Genomic DNA, 18,381 nt, shown 5'->3' with positions numbered 1-18,381 from the left:
ACCAGAAGTGGGCGGCACGGTGGCACAGTGGTGAGCATTGTTGCCTCGCAGCGCCAGAGACCAGGTTCAATGCCTGCCTCAGGCAACCGTCTGTGTGGAGTTTGCACATTCTCCCCCTGTCTGCGTGGGTTTCCTCCCACAATCCAAAAATGTGCAGGTTAGATGAATTGGCCATACTAAATTGTCCGTAGTGTTAGGTGAAGGGGTAAATGTAGGGGAATGGATCTGGGTGGGTTGCGCCTCGACGGGTCGGTGTGGACTTGTTGGGCCGAAGGGCCTGTTTCCACGCTGTAAGTAATCTAATCTTAAAAGAAAAGTATAGGTTTGATTCTGCTTATATTTGAATCTGGATCGATTTTTTTTGGGAGGCTATGTTAAATTAAATGCTTTTTTAATAGAGCTGTGAATGAGCTTGCTGATCTTGTACACGTCATGTTGCAACATTCCTGACTCCTCTTCCCTGTGAGTTAATAAATTTTTCTTTCATATACAAGGTGAAGGATTTGTTGAATGCTGAATTATACTGATTTTAGCTTGAAGAACTTTGAGACGACAGTATGATTGACAGTTAGGTCTGAGGTCTGGGTGGGGAAGAAAAAGGATTTGGTTTTTGTACCTACTTCTGATTGCTAAAGCCTATTGAAATGTTGCACGGATTTGAGTGAAGCTGCAATCTGATATGATCAACTTAAAACATAAGCTGGAGATTTCATGTCCCTTCTGAATGACACGTTTTGGGGCAGGATTTGCATCTCCAATGTATGATCAGGCAGAAAAATCAGCAACCTCTGCTCCAAACATAAACAAATAATTAAGTGTCAAATGAGCTTGTTAAAAGCTTAATTCATCCCAATTTGTGCTGCCTGTGACATCATATGATGGGAGTGAGAACTTCAAATGCTTTTTTAAAGTACTTAAAATGGCAAAGAAATGGGGAGGTGCTTTCTTCAGAGTGCCCCAGGAGCAACCCCTGAAAATATCTCCTTTCCCTCCCTTCCTACTCCACTGCCTTTTGAAATCCATCTTTCTCTTTCTCCCCCTGCCCCCCCCCCTCTATCTCTGTCTGTCTGTCTGTGTGTGTGTGTCTCTCTCTCTCTCCCCCTCCCCCCAAACCCACCCACCCACAATAGATCACCATCACAAATTGCCAAAAAAAGCCCCATTGAAAGCCTCTGGACTTGCCTCGACCTGGGATTCATGGGGCCTCTTGCATGGACCTCTCTGCAATCCCAGCAGTGCCCATTACTGAACTGGAGCATTGCTCGGTCTTTTGAAGCTGTCATCCAAGTGACTGGAAGCTTCAGAAGATGGGACCTCCTCCACATGAGGTGTGGGAAAACTTCTAGAACCTTATTCAGTTCAATTGGTGTGTTTTATGGCTCTGGGAAGGCGTCTAACTGATCCATTTGCTGACTACCAATTATTCTTTCCGATGTACCTTCTGTAGTTTATCACTCCATGCTTCATTCTCCTCACATGCTGTTGTGTACTTTTAAGCACTTTATGTTGTTTCGGGTTTCCAGTATCTGCAGTATTTTGCTTTTACAATACTTATTTCCCATATTTAGTATTTAACCCTCTGTTTGCCTCCTGATCATGTGTCTTTGCCTCTCTATTAAATGGCTAAACCACTCTTTTTTTTTTCCCCCTCCCTGCCTGTATTTGATTCACATAATCTATCTAATATTGCAAAACTTTCTTTGTTATTTATCACCATTTGCCACTTAGTTAAAATATTTTGATATTTTCTAATCTCCCTGTCCAAGGATGTGGATGAGGTTTAAACCTGAGCCTCCTGGTTCAAAGGTAAGGACAGTACTACTGCAGCACAAAAGCTCTTTTAAAATCATAAGCTGATAACTACAGCAAGAGAAACGAGTCATTTAGGACTTAAAAGGGCAAACAACATACCTTGAACCAATAAGACTTGAAGATTGAGAAAGGAAAACAAATTTAAGACAATATAGCACGGAAACCGGTTCCTTGGCCCACCAAGCCTGTGCCAATTCCAATTAGAACTGCTATTGATTGTCCAAATGCGGTATCTATTTCTGTTCGCCTCCTGTTCATGTATCTATCAAGATAATATCTTAAACGTTGCTAATGTGCCTGATTCCATCACCTCGATGCATTTCACGTCACTCTCTGTGAAAACTCTTCCCTGCACTTCTCCCTTCTTACCTTGAACCTGTCCCAGCTTGTAGTTGATGTTTCCACCCTAACTATACCTCTAATTTTGTAGATCTCTATCGGGTTGTCTCTCAGCCTATGTCTTTCCAGTGGAAACAACCTGAGTTTCTACAAGACATTGGTTAGGCCACTTTTGGAATAGTTGTGCACAATTCTGGTCTCCCTGCTATAGAACGGTTGTTGTGAAACTTGAAAGGGTTCAGAAAAGATTTACAAGGATGTTGCCAGGATTGGAAGGTTTGAGCTCTAGGGAGAAACTGTATTGGCTGAGGCTATTTTCTCTTGAGCGTCAGAGGTTCAGGGGTAACCTTATAGTTGTTTACAAAATTATGGGCATGGCTAAGGTAAATAATCAAGGTATTTTCCTCAGGGTAAGGGAGTCCAAAGCTAGAGGCCATAATTTTAAGGTGAGAGGGGAAAGATTTAAAAGGGACTTAAGGGCCATCTTTTTCACGCAGAGGGTGGTGCATGTTTGGAATGAGCTGCCAAAGGATGTAGTGGAGGCTGGTACAATTACAACAATTAATTGTAATTACAACAATTACAACATCTGGATGGGCAAATGAATAGGAAGGAGTTAGAGGAATATGGGTCAAATACTAGCAAATGGGACTAGATTAATTTCGGATATCTGGTAACTATGGACGGGTTGGACCAAAGGGTTTGTTTCTGTGCTATACAACTTTGACTCAAACCTCTCCTCATAACTAAACTCCTCTAGACCAAATAATGTCCTGGTAAACCTTCTCAGCACCCTCGCCAAAGCATCCACATCCTTCTGGCAGTGTGGCAACCAGAATTGCAAGTAATATTCCAAATGTGGTCTAACCAACATTTTGTATATGTGTATCACAAGTTGCCAACTTTTATATTTGATGAAGGCACGTATGCTGTATGCCTTCTTGACTACCTTTTATCCTTTTATGTTGCTACTTTCAGGGATCTGTGGACCTGTACGCCCAGATCCCTCTGTTTGTCAATGCTGCTAATGGTTTTGCCATTTATTGTATAATTTGCACCCGAATTTGACCTTACAAAATGCATTACCTTGCATTTGTCCGGATTAAACCCCATCTGCCATTTCTCTATCCAAATCCGCAATCTATTTATATCCTGCCCTATCCTTTGACAATCCTCCTCACTATCTGCACCTCTGCCATTTTCAGTCTAGCACTTTCCTAACTTACAGTCAGGCTAACACCTCTTGGTTTCAGATTGACTGCAGAAAACTGCAGCACAGAGGAGTTTGGGAGTCTTTATGCAGAAATTCGAAAAGGGTAGTTTACAGGTTCAGCAGGTAATTGAGAAGGCAAATGGAATCTGGCATTTATTTCAAAGGGAATGGAACATAAAAGGAGGGAAATCTTGCTAAAATTATACAAGGGGCTGAAGTCAATAATTAAACAAGTAGAGGAAAACAAGTAAAAATTGCAGTTAAGATGAGCAAGCAATTCTGTGACTGAAGGAGGCTTTTATAATTATAGGCTGTTTGACAGTAATTTACAAATATCCATTAAAGTGGTACTTGCATGACCAATTACGAGTCTTAAATGCATGCAGGTTTAGATCCTATGTACCCTATGTAAATGAAATTTGATTTGATTTGATTTTGACAACCAGGTAGCTTTATGAGAATAGCATTTTAATAACCTTGGAATGGTGCAGCTTAGACAACTACATTTGGATTTTCTCATTTCACTACTTCTCCTTCCAATTACTATGCTATTTATGAGTAAATTATGGAGAGTGCCATTATCCCCTTTTTTTGACAGCAAAACCTTTCCAATGTGTTTCTTATTAGTATGGCAGGTAGATATAAGGGGTGATTGTCTATTCTGGCATCCAGAATTGTTCTGTTTGGTGTTTTAGCAGTATCTTGGTTGTGGGGTAATTGATTACTTTGACACATCCATACTTGGGTAACAAAAACCATTGGCTGTATGTCCTTTGCTGCTACAAGTGCAACTGTACACCGGCATATAACCTGTTATCCTCCAAACAGGAGAGGTAAAGAGAAGAATTTGGACAAGGAAATGCGTTGGAATTTGGAGTGCAAGACAGCAACGTTTGCAGTCTGTATCTTCAGTTTAACATGGGTGGCTTTATTTTCCTGATCATTTTGGCATTTTCTAATCTGTGTGGTATTTACTTTCTATGTTTCTCAGCCTGTTATCTCACAGTAGCTTCCTCATGAGAGCAACAAATTATTTGCTGAAGCCTCTGATTTCATTTCAGGAATCTGAAGATCAGAATCCTATTGTCGAGGTCACATCATATCAGTACTCTAGATTTGATAGGAGGCAAAATTGGTCTTATGGTAGGACTTGTACACTGGAGTTTCCAATTCTTTACAAAAATTCAGATAATTTAGCTATTTCAGATTGTTTCAATAAATGTCATTATTGGAATAGTACTTTGTGAATATTGAAGCAATTTTATTCTGTTTGCAAATACTTTAAGATGTTATTTCTGTTGCTTGAGGCTACATGGTTTAGATGCAGACCCTTTCTATTAATTATCCATATTCTTAGAAAAAAAGTAAGGAAAATGTTTTCCAGAACATCAATGATATGATGCAAATCCTGAGGATTAAAATCATCATTCATACTTTTTTTTTAATTGAGGAAATTAAATTGATTAATATTTCAGTCATTTAAGAAAGCTCCTACACTGGAACTTCTGTGCTTTGCTACTCAGTCAGAATTGAAGAATTACATTTCCTTGAGGAATTCTGTTGTATTCAGAGTTTCACACTGGGAAGTGCAGAAGTGCAAGTAAGAGAAATGCATCTTATTTGGAAGCTGAACAAAGTGCAAGGGGGTAAACAGCATGGTCTGAATCTGTTATTTTTGGACATGATTTGAAATGCTACTGTTCTTTTTTTAATCAACATGACTGTTAAGTTTAAAACAGTTATTGAAATTAATTTGTTAAAAAGTTTTTATCTCTTCATTCTGCAGTTTTTGGAGTTAGAAATATGTTTTCTTGGTTTATTACTGCTTGATTTTAAAATGCACACTTCAAACTCCATTTTGTAACCTTAATTTTAATAAGGCCAGGTATTCAGGGTCCAAGTTAATACCTCAGTAGAAAGTGGATTTTTGAATACTCGAATGCTACATAGTTCTGTTGGATTTAGCCATCATAAACTAATATGGGACTTGACAAAGTTGTCTTTTCAGTATTTTTATACAGCATTTGTCTTACTCATTGTGGTTTGAATAGGAACTTTTAGGTATTGCAGTTTTACCATGGTTTTATCAAATTTTACAAAATCAATTATCAATAAAATAGATAAAAATACACTGGCATTCAAATGCTTGGGATATATTGGTGTCTAAATTTCACAACCAAAAGTGTGACTAAGTTTGGCAAAGCCAATCAATCATTGTTCCTGGAAGGAGAAGAAAATAATGCTGCAAGTTTCTGACCGATTGATCACTGTTGGGCAGGACAAGCAGATAGACAAGGATTGCAGCTTTTTTTCTTCACTTGAGATTTTGAGTAACATTTTATAATTTAAATTCAGCAGGATCAATGTAGATTATCAATCTCTCCTGTCCATAAGTGCATTGAGTATAAAATTTGGATGTCATGTTGTGGCTGTACATGACATTGGTTAGGCCACTTTTGGAATATTGTGTGCAATTCTGGTCTCCCTCCTATAGGAAAGATGTTAAGAAACTTGAAAGGGTTCAGAAAAGATTTACAAGGATATTGCCAATGGAGGAGCGCTTGAGCAATAGGGAAAGGCTGAATAGACTGGTGCTATTTTCTAGTAATGCTGGAGGTTGAAGGGTGATCTTAGTTTCTAAAATCATGAGGGGCATGGATAGTGTGTGGTTTAAGGTGAGGAGAAAAAGATTTAGAAGGGACCAAAGGGGCAACTTTTCATGCTGAGGGTGGTGCATGTGTGGAATGAACTGCCAAGGAAATAGTGCAGGTTGATACAATGACAGCATTTTAAAAGGCATCTGGATGGGTATATGAATAGGAAAGATTTAGAGGGACTTGGGCCAAATCGGACTAGATTAATTTAGGATAACTGGTTAGCATGGACGAGTTGGACTGAAAGATCTGTTTCTGTGCTGTACATCTCCATGACTCTAAGTATCTGCAAAATGACAAACTTCACATAACATGACCACATGACCCTCTTCCAGCAAAGCTAAGGGGATGGAAGGAATGCTGAGTGTTGCAGATTGTTGACATGGTTCTATAACCTCTGGGCAAGGGGACCATTCTTGTATGTCTACCTAAAGTGTCACACATAGTTGTTCCATTCTTTTAACAGATGATTTCTGTCACACTTATAGTCAGAGTTATACAGCATGGAAACAGACTCATCGGTCCAACTCATTCATGCCCACCAGATATCCTGATCTAGTTCCACTTGCCCATTTTTCTCGAAGCCCTTCCTATTCATTTACCCATCCAGATGCCTTTTTAAATGTTGTAATTGTACCTGCCTCCACCACCACTTTCTGGCAGCTTGTTCTGTACACAAACCACCCTCTATGTGAAAAAATTGCCCCCCAGGTCCCTTTTTAAATCTTTCCCCTCTCACCTTATATCTAGTTAAAAATCACACAACACCAGGAGCTAGTGTGCTTCCAATTAAACCTGTTGGACTATAACCTGGTGTTGTGATTTTTAACTTTGTACACCGCAGTCCAACACTGGCATCTCCAATCGTGACCTTATATCTATGCCTTCTAGTTTTGCACTGTCCAAATGTGGGGAAAGACCTTGGCTATTCACCCTATCCATGCTCATCACTATTTTACAAACCTCTACAGGGCAACCTCGATTATCCAAACGTGATGGGCGGGCACTATTTCGTTTGGATAATTGATTATTCGGTTAATGTATTTAAATGCTTTTCCTCTGGGGCTCGGAGTTTTTAAAATCTGCTCCTCATTCAGGAGACGCAGCAGCGCAAATGCGCGAGACCCTGCCCCAAACACCACCCACCCACTCCCAACCACGTGCAACACCTCCCCCGCTCCCAACAAACTCCCTGCCCCGAGCCCTGTGCAACACCACCCTCTGCTCCAACACCTGCCCCGCCCCCATCCCCATGCGACACTTTCCCCTGCCCCGAACACCTCCCCTCACCCCCGTGTGACACTTACACCTGCCCCCAACACCTCCCACCCGTCCCCATCCCTGTGCGACACCTCCCCCCGTCACCAGAACCTCCCCGCCTCCAACACCTCCCCCCAGCCCTGTCCAACACCTCCCCCGTCCCAACCCTACGCGACACCTCCCCCTGCCCCCAACCCCATGCGACACCTCCCCCTGCCCCCAAACCCCGTGCGACACCTACCCCCGCCCCAACAGTGTCCTCCCGCCCCCAACCCTGTGCAACACCTCCCCTACCCCTGCCCCCAAAACTGCGCCCCACCCGCCTTCCCAAGTCTGTACACACCCACCCCCTCTCCGGGGCAGCTGGACTGGACACCAACAACAAGACTGCTGCTGCCGCCTTTGTGGGGTAAGTCTCCAAATAGAGCGCGCACGGACACACACACAGCCCCACACATAACTTTTTACTGCAACGTTTTGACAGGTTCCACCTTTGCCCTGTACAGGACAATGTTGGAGAGATTATGTGGGGAAGGGGGGGGGGTTTAGGGTACACGCCTGTGTAGAACTCCAGCAAAAGTGTGGGGAGAGAGCGTGGGTGGGCAGTCAGTCATTTGGAGACAGTGCCTGTTTAATCACTGTAAACAAAAGGCATGATCACTGTTGCAAACACGACTTTGATGTAATGTTTCCATCGGGACCTCGAGATCTCCTTCGGCTAATCTGATTTTTGGATAATTGGTATTCGGATAATCGAGGTTCATCTGTACAAGGTTGACCTCCGACGCTGCAGTGGAAAGACGCCCCAGCCAATTCAGCCTTTCTCTTCAGCTCAAATCCTCTGATCCCAGCAACATCTTGTAATTCTTTTCTGAACTTCTTTCAAGTTTAACAAACTTCTCATTGTATTGCAGCTGAAAAAAAAGTGTTCATATGATTTTATGATTCCAGCCCATTATGGGTTTCAATGAATAAATCAAATTTCAATTTTGTTAAATGATGTACATGTTGCTTTCTTCTATGTGTAGTCTTAATCACTGATCTGGATTTTCTGATGGAGAATCTTTTCTGCAGTGCAAGCTGGAGTTGCAGGGCAGGACCCTGTGGAATTCCAAACACAGCTGACTCAATGGGAATTGTCTGGGACTCTGATGGCTAATTCCTCTGCATCTGGAACCCTCTGAAATAATCCTTAATATTTGAGAATTTAGAGGGTTACACTTTTTAAGTTAACTGTTACCTTGAGCAGTTAGATAATTAAAGACTTCAACTAACTCCTGGGTAACTATTAAGCTGAACTATTGCACAAAAACATACCATAAGTGATGGAATGCTTGCCTCACATCCTAACCCCAGACTTGCCTTATCTAGCGTCATAGAGATGTACAGCACAGAAACAGACCCTTCGGTCTAACATGTCCATGCTGACCAGATAACCTAAATTAATATAGCCCCATTTCCTCTAAACCCTTCCTATTCATATATCCATCCATATGTCCTTTAAATGCTGTAATTGTACCAGCCTCCACCACTTCCTCTGGCAGCTCATTCTATACAAATACCAACCTGTGAGTGAAAATGTTGCTCCCTAGGTCTCTTTTAAATCTTTCCCCTCTCACCCTAGACCCATGCCCTCTAGTTCTGGACTACCCCACCCTGGGGAAAAGATTAGATTAGATTCCCTACAGTATGAAACAGGCCCTTCAGCCCAACAAGTCCATACCGACTCTCCGAAGAGTAACCCACCCAGACCCATTCCCCTATCCTATATTTACCCCTGACTAATGCATGTAACACCATGGGCAATTTAGCATGGCCAATTTACCTGACCTGCACATCTTTGCATTGTGGGGAAAAAAAACAGAGCACCCAGAGGAAACCCACACAGACACAAGGAGAATGTGCAAACTCCACACACAGTCACCCAAAGCAGGAATCAAAACCAGCTCCCTGGCGCTGTGAGGCAGCAGTGCTAACCACTGAGCCACTGTGCCAACATTGTCTATTTTCCCTAGATATGCCCCTCATAATTTTATAAACCTCTATAAGGTCACCCCTCAGCCTCCAATGCTCCAGGGAAAACAGCTCCAGCCTATTTAACCGCTCCCTATAGCTCAAACCCTCCAACTCTGGCAACATCCTTGTAAATCTTTTCTCAAACCTTTCAAGTTTCACAACATTCTTCCTATAGCAGGGAGACCAGAATTGCACGCAATAAACCAATTTCTAAACTCAATGCTGAGACTAGTAAAGGAAAACATACCAAACACCGCTTTACTATCCTAGCTACCTGTGACTCCACTTTCAAGGAACTATGAACCTGCACTCCAAGGTCTCTTTGTTCAGCAACACTGCCCAGAACTTTATCATTAAGTGCATCAGTCCTGCCCTGATTTGCCTTTCCAAAATGCAGCACCTCATTTAACCTTTCACAGCAGCTGTCCAAATGTCAGGCTGTGCTGGTCAATTTAAATCTCAGAACACAACACACTGACTGCTACAAAAGGGGGTGTGGTTTGACTTTCCCGCAACATAAGAGCATTTGCTTTGTTTCAGGTATACCCTGCTTTTGAAGCAGTCAGGATCGGAATTCCCAGCTGGAAATGCAGACTTCGATAACACTGTACAAACTAGAACAAATCTGACCTATATCTGGTCCATTATCTGGTACTACTCTTAAAGTTGATGTGCATAAGCTATTCCTTTTTCCTTTGGGATTTCTAACCTTATCTCCTGGAGTCTTCAGTTGCTCTACACACAACCTCCAACACCAAGGCCTTTGTATCTGTGTAGCTGGATTTTCTATCCCTGCATGGTCCACACTTCTGCCCGAGAGCTTCTGACCAGCTTTGGAATGAAGTTTTGCCTTTAGAGTACTGAGTTTGCCACCTTTCTGCTTCCACAGTTGTTGTTGTCGCCACTTGTTGGGAATAGCATTTCAGCAGCTGACTGACTGACTGTCATCTTAAAGTGGTAATGCTGTTAAAGTCATAAACTAATTTGGTTCAAATCTGTTGCTTTCCTTGGTCTTTTGGATTTGTTCTACTCATGGGAGTCAGATCTGTACTGCTGCAACAATATAGTATTTTCCCTGATGACTTATTGCTAAATCTTGTAGAATTTGCCACTTCTGCCATTATGTGGTAACTCAGCAAATGTTTTTAGGTAGTTTGCAGTCACTAGACTGCCTTTTGTTTTGGGCCAAACTAGTGATTAATGATACACAGTGTGTCACTGTAGAGTATCTACAGAAGAGATACAGTTCTTCTTCAAATAAAAAGGTTTATTATATGATAGAGATAAGTACAACTCCATTTGGGTAAGACATGATTGTTAGGATCTTAAAGAGCTGGTAAAAATACATAACTTCCTCCAAAAGCCAGAGCAGAATGAGATACACTGGTGCAATAGGTGGAGCCAATATCACAAACATTAACCCCTTCAGAACCAATACCTTTATAAAACAGCGGAGGTTTCACCCTAAAGAAATCAATGCTGCACCCTGCATAAAATTTTTTAGAGCAGCTGGCTTTTGAGTTGGTGGATCAATCGACTTGTCAGTTAGCAGGGAGACAGAGAAAACCATGTCCTGTAAAATTCAGCCCTCTGAAAATCTCTCTCAAATTGTTTATGCTTTAAAAAAGTCTACACTAATGTGAGGAACAAAAGGATGACCAGAGTGAGGGTAGGGCTGTTCAGGGATAGTGGAGGGAGCTAGCACCTGGAGTCAGAGGAAATAGGGGAGGTCCTAAATGCATACTTTGCTTCTGTATTCCCTACCGAGAGGGACCTTGACGTTTCTGAGGTCAGCATGAATCCTGGGAGTTACAGACCAGTCAGTCTAATATCTGGGAATTACAAGTAAAAGACTCTACACAGATACTTCATCAAACCTACACTATGGGCACCAGCTAGTCATCTTAAATATGAAACACTTATGCTCTAGGCATGCAAGAACCCTAATTATGTTTATCCACTCATTCCATTTTTCAACATCTAGTATTTTACTTCACTGACCTACTCGACTGAATGTTAAATGTCATATTTTCTGCCTCTGTTATTAACTCTGGAAGTGAATTCCACAGTGTCACAGCTCTTTGAGAGGTTAAAGTGTAAGAGGCTTATTTGGTCACTACCATTATACACAGTTGTAAAAATGTGACAACAGGAAGTGAACACAGACTTGATTCTTTCTGAAACATTAAAATCTTATGCATGGACAAATAGATAAGAAATCCCCCTTGTTGTTTTGAGGAAAAATAAACTATTATTTTACTTTTCTTTCTATTTCAGAAATTGCCAACAGATGAATGTTTCTTCCATGAAAGATTGGAGCCAAATAACTACAATACATATCGTTCAAAGAAATATGAAAGTTGGTATGTTGCTCTCAAAAGAACTGGACAGTACAAACCCGGACCAAAAACTGGACCAGGACAGAAAGCAATTCTATTTCTGCCGATGTCTGCAAAGTGCTCATAGTCTTTTCCAGCTGTTCCCAATTTATTTAAAAATGGCAATTTTGCAAACACAAAACTGACATGACTGTTTTATTGCTGTGAAAGGCACCAGTGTACACAGTATCTTGTCGCCATGCTCTCAAGTTGTTTTGGCGGTTTTACAAACTGCAGTAAATCAGCTGTGCAATATCACGCTATACAAAATGTGATTTTTAGTAAAATGTTATCACATATTTGTTTTTTAAAATCATGCAGAGTTAAACACCAAAGTGTCGTGTATATAATCCCATATACTGGTTTATGTGGTAAATCATCAATGGTTAATTTTGGTTCATAACTGTATAACACACAGTAATTTTGATTTAGACTTGAGGTTAATGTTGTGATACAGTATTTACTTATCAAGTCATTCAAAGGGTTACATACACTACAGTCCCAATAACTGTCGCATTTGATTCCCTGACACAGTTTGAACTGGCAACAAGTCCACAATTAGAATCAAACATTTAGGTGTTTCAATTTGCCCACTGCCAGATTGAAATATTTCATTTTTAAAAATATAAATTCAGTAATTCATTGGTTCTTTGTTTCATGTGCAGAGTCCTAAATATTTAACTTGGATGTATTGTTAACTATCCAAAAGGTGTTGTGGAAATGTTATGTTCATTTTTGGAATGTGTTTTACTGACTTTTTTGAATTATTAGCAACTTTTTCATTTTGTGTTTTACTTTGAGTACAGCAAAATAGATGATGAATTTCTTAGTTATGGGCTGGAATGATTTGAGGATGACCAAAGAAAAGCAATGATCAATGTAGATTACTTAAATAAATATATGTAAATTAGGTTGGACTGGACTCTAGTCCTTTATGGCTAAGGTCTTAATAACCAAGAATTACCTTAGCCATTAAATTAACTCAAAGTAGTGTGCATCAATATGTATTGAGTAAAACTAATGAACCCTACAGGATTATGTGCTTTCTGTTAAAGACATTGAACATCTTTCACTGTCACAGTCACAGTGTTGTGATAGTTTCAAATTATATAACTGATGCTCTGGACTATGTGACACTGACACGTTCAAATTTCAATAAACATAATGCAGCATTGATTGGAAATTAAACACAATCAGATCATCATAAATACAGTTTCAACTGGACACAGCTCCATGGACACATATTTAAAAATACATCCGCCTTTTTTTCCCTGTAGTGCTCCCTTCCCTTCCATCGTACATGTTATAAGGAGACTGAAGTAAATCTGCTGAGTTAATTTACTTTTGTCTCTTCTACCTACCCATCTTAGTCAGGCATTTTGCATAATTTTCCCAACATTGATTTCATATGGAAAACATTATATTGTAGTCTGAAGAACGTTATTGAAGATGATATAAAACAAATTGATACATTTATCATAAATTTAGTTTTCATTTACCAGGAGCATTGTTTTCAAAGCCGTAAAAGTCCAAGGTGTTTGATGTGTGAAGCCATTATCTTAAGCCTCTGCCACAAACTCTGTTTCTTAATCACTGTTTGCATATCCATTACTGGCCATTTGCTGAACTTGAGCCAGACTGTTTGCATTGTTATTATTTGACCATTTATCCTATTTGCCTCTGAGCTGGGCTACCAATCACACAACACCACCATCATCACGACTGCCTGTACAACCTCTGTACTACCTGTTGTCCTTCCTGCTTCAGTTAATCTGTTGCTGAATCTTTCATCCATGTCTTAACTTCCAAATGTAATTGTGCAGCTATTCCAATTCTCTCTTGACAATCTCCCACCTTACACCTTTTTAACATTAAAATAATCCAAAACTGCTGCCTGAATGCTACTTTACACCAAGTCCTGGTTAACCATAACCTCTCAAGTTACTGACCAACATTGCTTGCCATCTAGCAATGCTGTGATCTTTAATTCAGTACCTTTTATTCAAATCTTGCTCCTCTCCAATTCTGTAATAGCCTCCAGCCCACAACCATTTGAGAACTCTGCATTCCTCTGACTCTGGTCTTATACAGATTCCCTGTGTCCTCCCAATAGATTATCTTTAGATGCCTAGCCCTCCACTCTGGAATTCCTTTCCTCAAGCTGTCTGTTTCCTTTTTCAAGATATTTGATATGTTGCATATATAGAGTTAAATTGTATAATTAGCTCTGTAAATGCTTTTGGGGTGTTTATTTTGGTCAAAAAATACAGAAGTAAAATTTGTTGATATACCCAAACATATTCTAAAAAAAATTTGTTTAGTATTTTTCCCCTACTATTTTTTGTGAAGTTATAAATGAAGAATGAAATGAAAATATGCTGCAGGTTCATTTGTAAACACAATTTTGAAAAGGAAGAAATAATGAATGAATGATAATAAGAGGCATTTTGTATATATATCTTTAATTCAATATTTAAACATATGAACTGTAAACCTGAGGGAATCTGCCATTTTTGAAATTGAAGTGATGTATTGAGAAGCTTGGTTTTTATACATTTGAATAAAAATGTTGCAAAAATGTAGTTCTCAACACTGAACAAAATTGGATTTTACCCATTCTATATTGCACCAATTATTTGTTTATTTGATTGGACAGATAGAACAAATTCAATTTCTAATCTTCATAATAACTATTTTCCTTCGTAACCTATTTGATTCCATCTGGTTGTAGCTTCTCGTATTTCTCTGGTAATTCTTTGTGATAAAGTTTGTAAAAAAGGCCTGTATAAACTGCTGGGAATTCTGTCATATTTACATCAATCTTGTCAAAGCCTTCCCTGTATCCATAAAATATCAGCTTGGCTATCCTGCTGGTTATAAGTGTTGTGTGTTCACTTCTGGCCAGCTCCTCCAGATCCATCCATTCACACCGCAGGCATTCTTCTTGGCAAAAATTGATGTCAAACGAGACAGCTTTCAGACGACAAACAATGTACATGTCTGACTTCCCAAAGGCTCCTGGATGGTTATGCTGTTGTCTGATGCTGAGAAGTGATAAAAATTTGGACCTTATTCCGGTCTCTTCAAATACTTCTCGGACAGCTGTTTCACCTAGAATCAACAGCCAGACTTATTTTTAAGCATTTTTGGAAGATGTCTGAAATGGTAATGTAACTACCAACATTTTGAGATTTCATACATTAATTGCAGAAGTGCAGCATTGCCACAGCTACAAAGTCAGCATAAATAGGGTGCAAGTTTTTCAAGGCATCTCACGTGTACACTTTCCAATTCCGGGTTTGTTGGCCTGCTATTTGGAGACTCATTCAATTACATTGAATACCTGTCAAAGCCCGACAAAGTGCATGTAGCTACGTTTCCATAATGTATGATCAGATTGAATGCTACAGTTTTAAGGCATCTGTCAACTTCCTCCATGGGTTGTGTTACTTTACCTTGAGAAACTGTTAGTTCATTTTTAGTTAAAAATCACACCCATCACTGGATATCATTAAAAAGAATGTAACCCACTCTATCATGGTACTGTAAAATAATTACAATGTCAGAACTTCATAAAACTGTACAGGTATACCTTTGTGCAATTATGAGTATTGCAAGTAAATCATTTGCATACCCCATTCCTTGAATGAATCTTGTTTTGGTCTACAAGGCCAGATTATTTCTGCAGCATTCTGCAATAATCATTCCTGAACACCATACATGGTTACTATCTTCATTAACCTATGCATTCTATTTTCCTTTTAAACTGTTCCTGATAGCAATGCTTTAATTTTTGTATAAATTACCTATTGCTGATTTAATATATCTAGATGTTTAAGTTTTTGTTTTGTTTGCATATGTGGGACATTATCCATTATAGCCGCTTGCTGATTCATACTGTTCCATCTGCAAAGAATAGTAGGGAACCAAGTTTGTTTTTAAATTAAGTTCATCTAGCACGTGCATATTGGGCCGCAGATTACACAAAGTAAAGCACTTCTGTCAAAGCTGGAGATAGTTGGGATATGTGGTCAATGGGCATTCTGTCATTTATTCTGCATAAAATGTCAGTCTCTGATACATTGAATGCCATTATTAACAATTTAATATGATAATTTAAACAAAGTGAAAACTAATTTTATCAATACATGTTTTGAAAAATGGAATGTTACTTTAAAGGTTAAGCAGATGTTTAACCTGTGTTAATGGCAATAAAGAGGAAGACAAGATTTATCTTGGTAGATAACTGATTCGATTAATTGCTTGTAATAAAGACATCAAATAATTTGTTTTAACTTAAGGTTGTCAATCAAATCCAGTTGCTGTGAAGACTTACAAATGCAAGTAAATATTATTCCAAAGTGAGATGTTTTTGTCAATTACATTTTACTTCATTTGATCATCCCTTAATGTTACTTTTTCAAATCACATACATTTTTCATTTATAGTAGATCAGCAATGATCTTTGCCGTTCTGTTTTGTAGCAAATTCTGAAGTGCTCTGCATATGTTTCCTGTCCTTTTTATGACAGTTACTTCACAAGAGACCAATTTGATTAGGCTAACTCTTTAAGAATCAAAATAACTTTTGCAAGGAATTTTATACAAAGGTCCTGAACTTCATTGTCACAGCACAATAAAACCCCAGCTGAACAAAAAAGAACTTAATCAATACCCACTAGCAACAGCATACTGGCCTCTGCTGAAGGTTGTAAATCCCTTGCCAATGTGAATATTTATTTTAACATACAGATGTAAATCTGTAAAACAGGTTTAGCTTGATGATAATATAGCATACACACTGAGCTTTTATGCCGAAAATTGCTTAAAAGCATTTCAGGCATAAAAGAAACAGCACAGCTGCAAGAATTAGACTGTATGTGAACAAATTTCAGAATTATCCAATGCATTCTCGATGCAACAAAACACTGATAAGAGGACTCCTTTGAGTTGGAATTAAGTGAGCTTTTATTATACAATTTTTAATTCTGATATTCTTGAACAGCATTCATTTAAATCAGAAAGTTTTAAACTTGCAATATTATTCTCGAAGCACAAGTATTTTCACACTGACAGTTTTGTGCAAAGGATAAAATGTAACAGAAAATCCATTAGATTATTGCCAGTAGCAAACAGACAGCAAAAAAGATAAACAATGGTAAATCAATGTTTCTTTTTTTAAGTCATCCTATAATGAGATGGTCAGTTCTTACTTCAAATTTATGTATGAGTACCCCCTAGTAACATGTTACAGACTGGTAAATTAAAAAAACCAAATGATCAAAATTGTTTAAACATGGATTTAAAATTGATTCAATTAATCTAGCGATCTGTTTCTCCACCAGAATTATTTGCCAGCAGTGGAATTGGTCTTGTACCCTTTACAGTGCCTCCTAAGCACCAAATGATTTGTTTTAACAAAACCGGTCTTTCTTTGATACGTAACACTCAGCTGACTAGGTTTATAAAGTAAAGGAAGTTTTAACTGGTTATTTACTTTTGTTAGTAACACCCTAATATTTTTTCTTTTTGTTTAAATAATTTAGTTTTAGTCAATTAAGAATTGAGTTTTATAAGTTAATAATTCAAACGCTGTTTTAAAACTATAACTTGTTTCTCTTATAGTGGAACTGATAAATCTACAAGTAATGTTTGAATACTGAAGTCTAAGTAAATCCCAAAACAACCAAAATTATTCAAAATGGAAATGCAAATATATTTGAGAATATTTATTCTTGCTCTTAAATATTTAAAGTACAGGAGGGCAGTGGGATGGCATTATTACAGTTGTTGGCTTAACACATTCAAAGCTGCTTTATTTATATGTACTCACCAATATCTTCACCCAGATCAGAGAGGCCTCCTGGAAACTTCCAAGCATTTTTTATCTTTTAAAAAAGAAATAAAAGTGCAAGTCACTAAAAGTAAACTGTTATAAATGTGATATAATATTACTCGCTACATTTTAAAACTCCTTTTAAAAGCAAAACTATTAAAATGCTTTCTGTTGATTTTTAAATTAAATAAAGCAGCTACATTTTTTTTAAAGTATGTGAAATGATGACAGTGTTTCATTCTACTGATGCTCTAGGAACAAATGGGAGAGAAGTGTTGAGTTTCTTTTCAAAGAAAGGAAGCTTATTTCCTTTTAAAAAGAAAACAATTGAAAAATGCTGCTAGTTCTTAAATTAATAGGGAGAATCGTGGAGTTGATTTTAAAAAAGACAAGCTGCTATGTTTAGAAACTTCTACAGGCTGCAGCAAGGTTGTAATCATACTAATGCATTATTGTATTAATTTTCAGTAGTGGCCTTTTGAAGTGTGTTGATGTATTTGAATCCTGTTCAATGTACTCAATGAAAGTTTGTATTATGTAGTACTGTCCTGTACTGCACTGGTTTAAAAGTTTTTCCTGTATTATCTGGTCTGTTTAAATAGATGAGAATTGTTTTTTGTATTTCAATGTCTATCTAATGAAAACATTAAAACAATTGTGCAAGTCAATTCTGGATTGTAAAATTTATGTAGAGTCCCACCAAAAGCATTAAATTGTTTGAATGTTTTTTGCGATCAGTCTGATTTTATGTCTATTGGATTTAATATGAAATTATTGCAATGTGGTTTAAATAATCTGTACTGATTATAAAAAGGAAGCAAAGGTAATTAGAATGCCTTCTGGAGATCACCTACATGTAACTATGATCAAAGTG

General features: G+C 38.4%; 2 protein-coding genes across 2 annotated transcripts in view; one reads left to right on the top strand and one right to left on the bottom strand.

Annotated features, from left to right (window-relative positions):
- The window catches only part of fgf2 (fibroblast growth factor 2), a 107,895-nt gene extending 89,662 nt beyond the window's left edge, over positions 1 to 18,233 (top strand). The window contains exon 3 of the mRNA XM_043674065.2: positions 11,572 to 18,233. Within this exon, the coding sequence (XP_043530000.1) occupies positions 11,572 to 11,760 (189 nt within the window). The 3' untranslated portion in view covers positions 11,761 to 18,233. The remainder of the gene's footprint in view (positions 1 to 11,571) is intronic.
- nudt6 (nudix (nucleoside diphosphate linked moiety X)-type motif 6) overlaps positions 14,116 to 18,381 on the bottom strand; it is a 141,848-nt gene continuing 137,582 nt past the window's right edge. Inside the window, exons 4-5 of the mRNA XM_043674063.2 lie at positions 17,505 to 17,559; positions 14,116 to 14,783 (exon numbers count right to left, since the gene is read on the bottom strand). Coding sequence (XP_043529998.1) covers positions 14,380 to 14,783; positions 17,505 to 17,559 — 459 coding nt within the window. The 3' untranslated portion in view covers positions 14,116 to 14,379. The remainder of the gene's footprint in view (positions 14,784 to 17,504; positions 17,560 to 18,381) is intronic.

This window comes from Chiloscyllium plagiosum, unplaced genomic scaffold (genome assembly GCF_037043375.1).
Source record: "Chiloscyllium plagiosum isolate Xiang-an unplaced genomic scaffold, Cpla_swu_hap1 HiC_scaffold_36, whole genome shotgun sequence".
In the NCBI taxonomy this organism is placed as follows: domain Eukaryota; kingdom Metazoa; phylum Chordata; class Chondrichthyes; order Orectolobiformes; family Hemiscylliidae; genus Chiloscyllium; species Chiloscyllium plagiosum.
The sequence above is the reverse complement of the archived record's forward strand: the minus strand, read 5'-3'. Positions and strand labels throughout refer to the sequence as shown.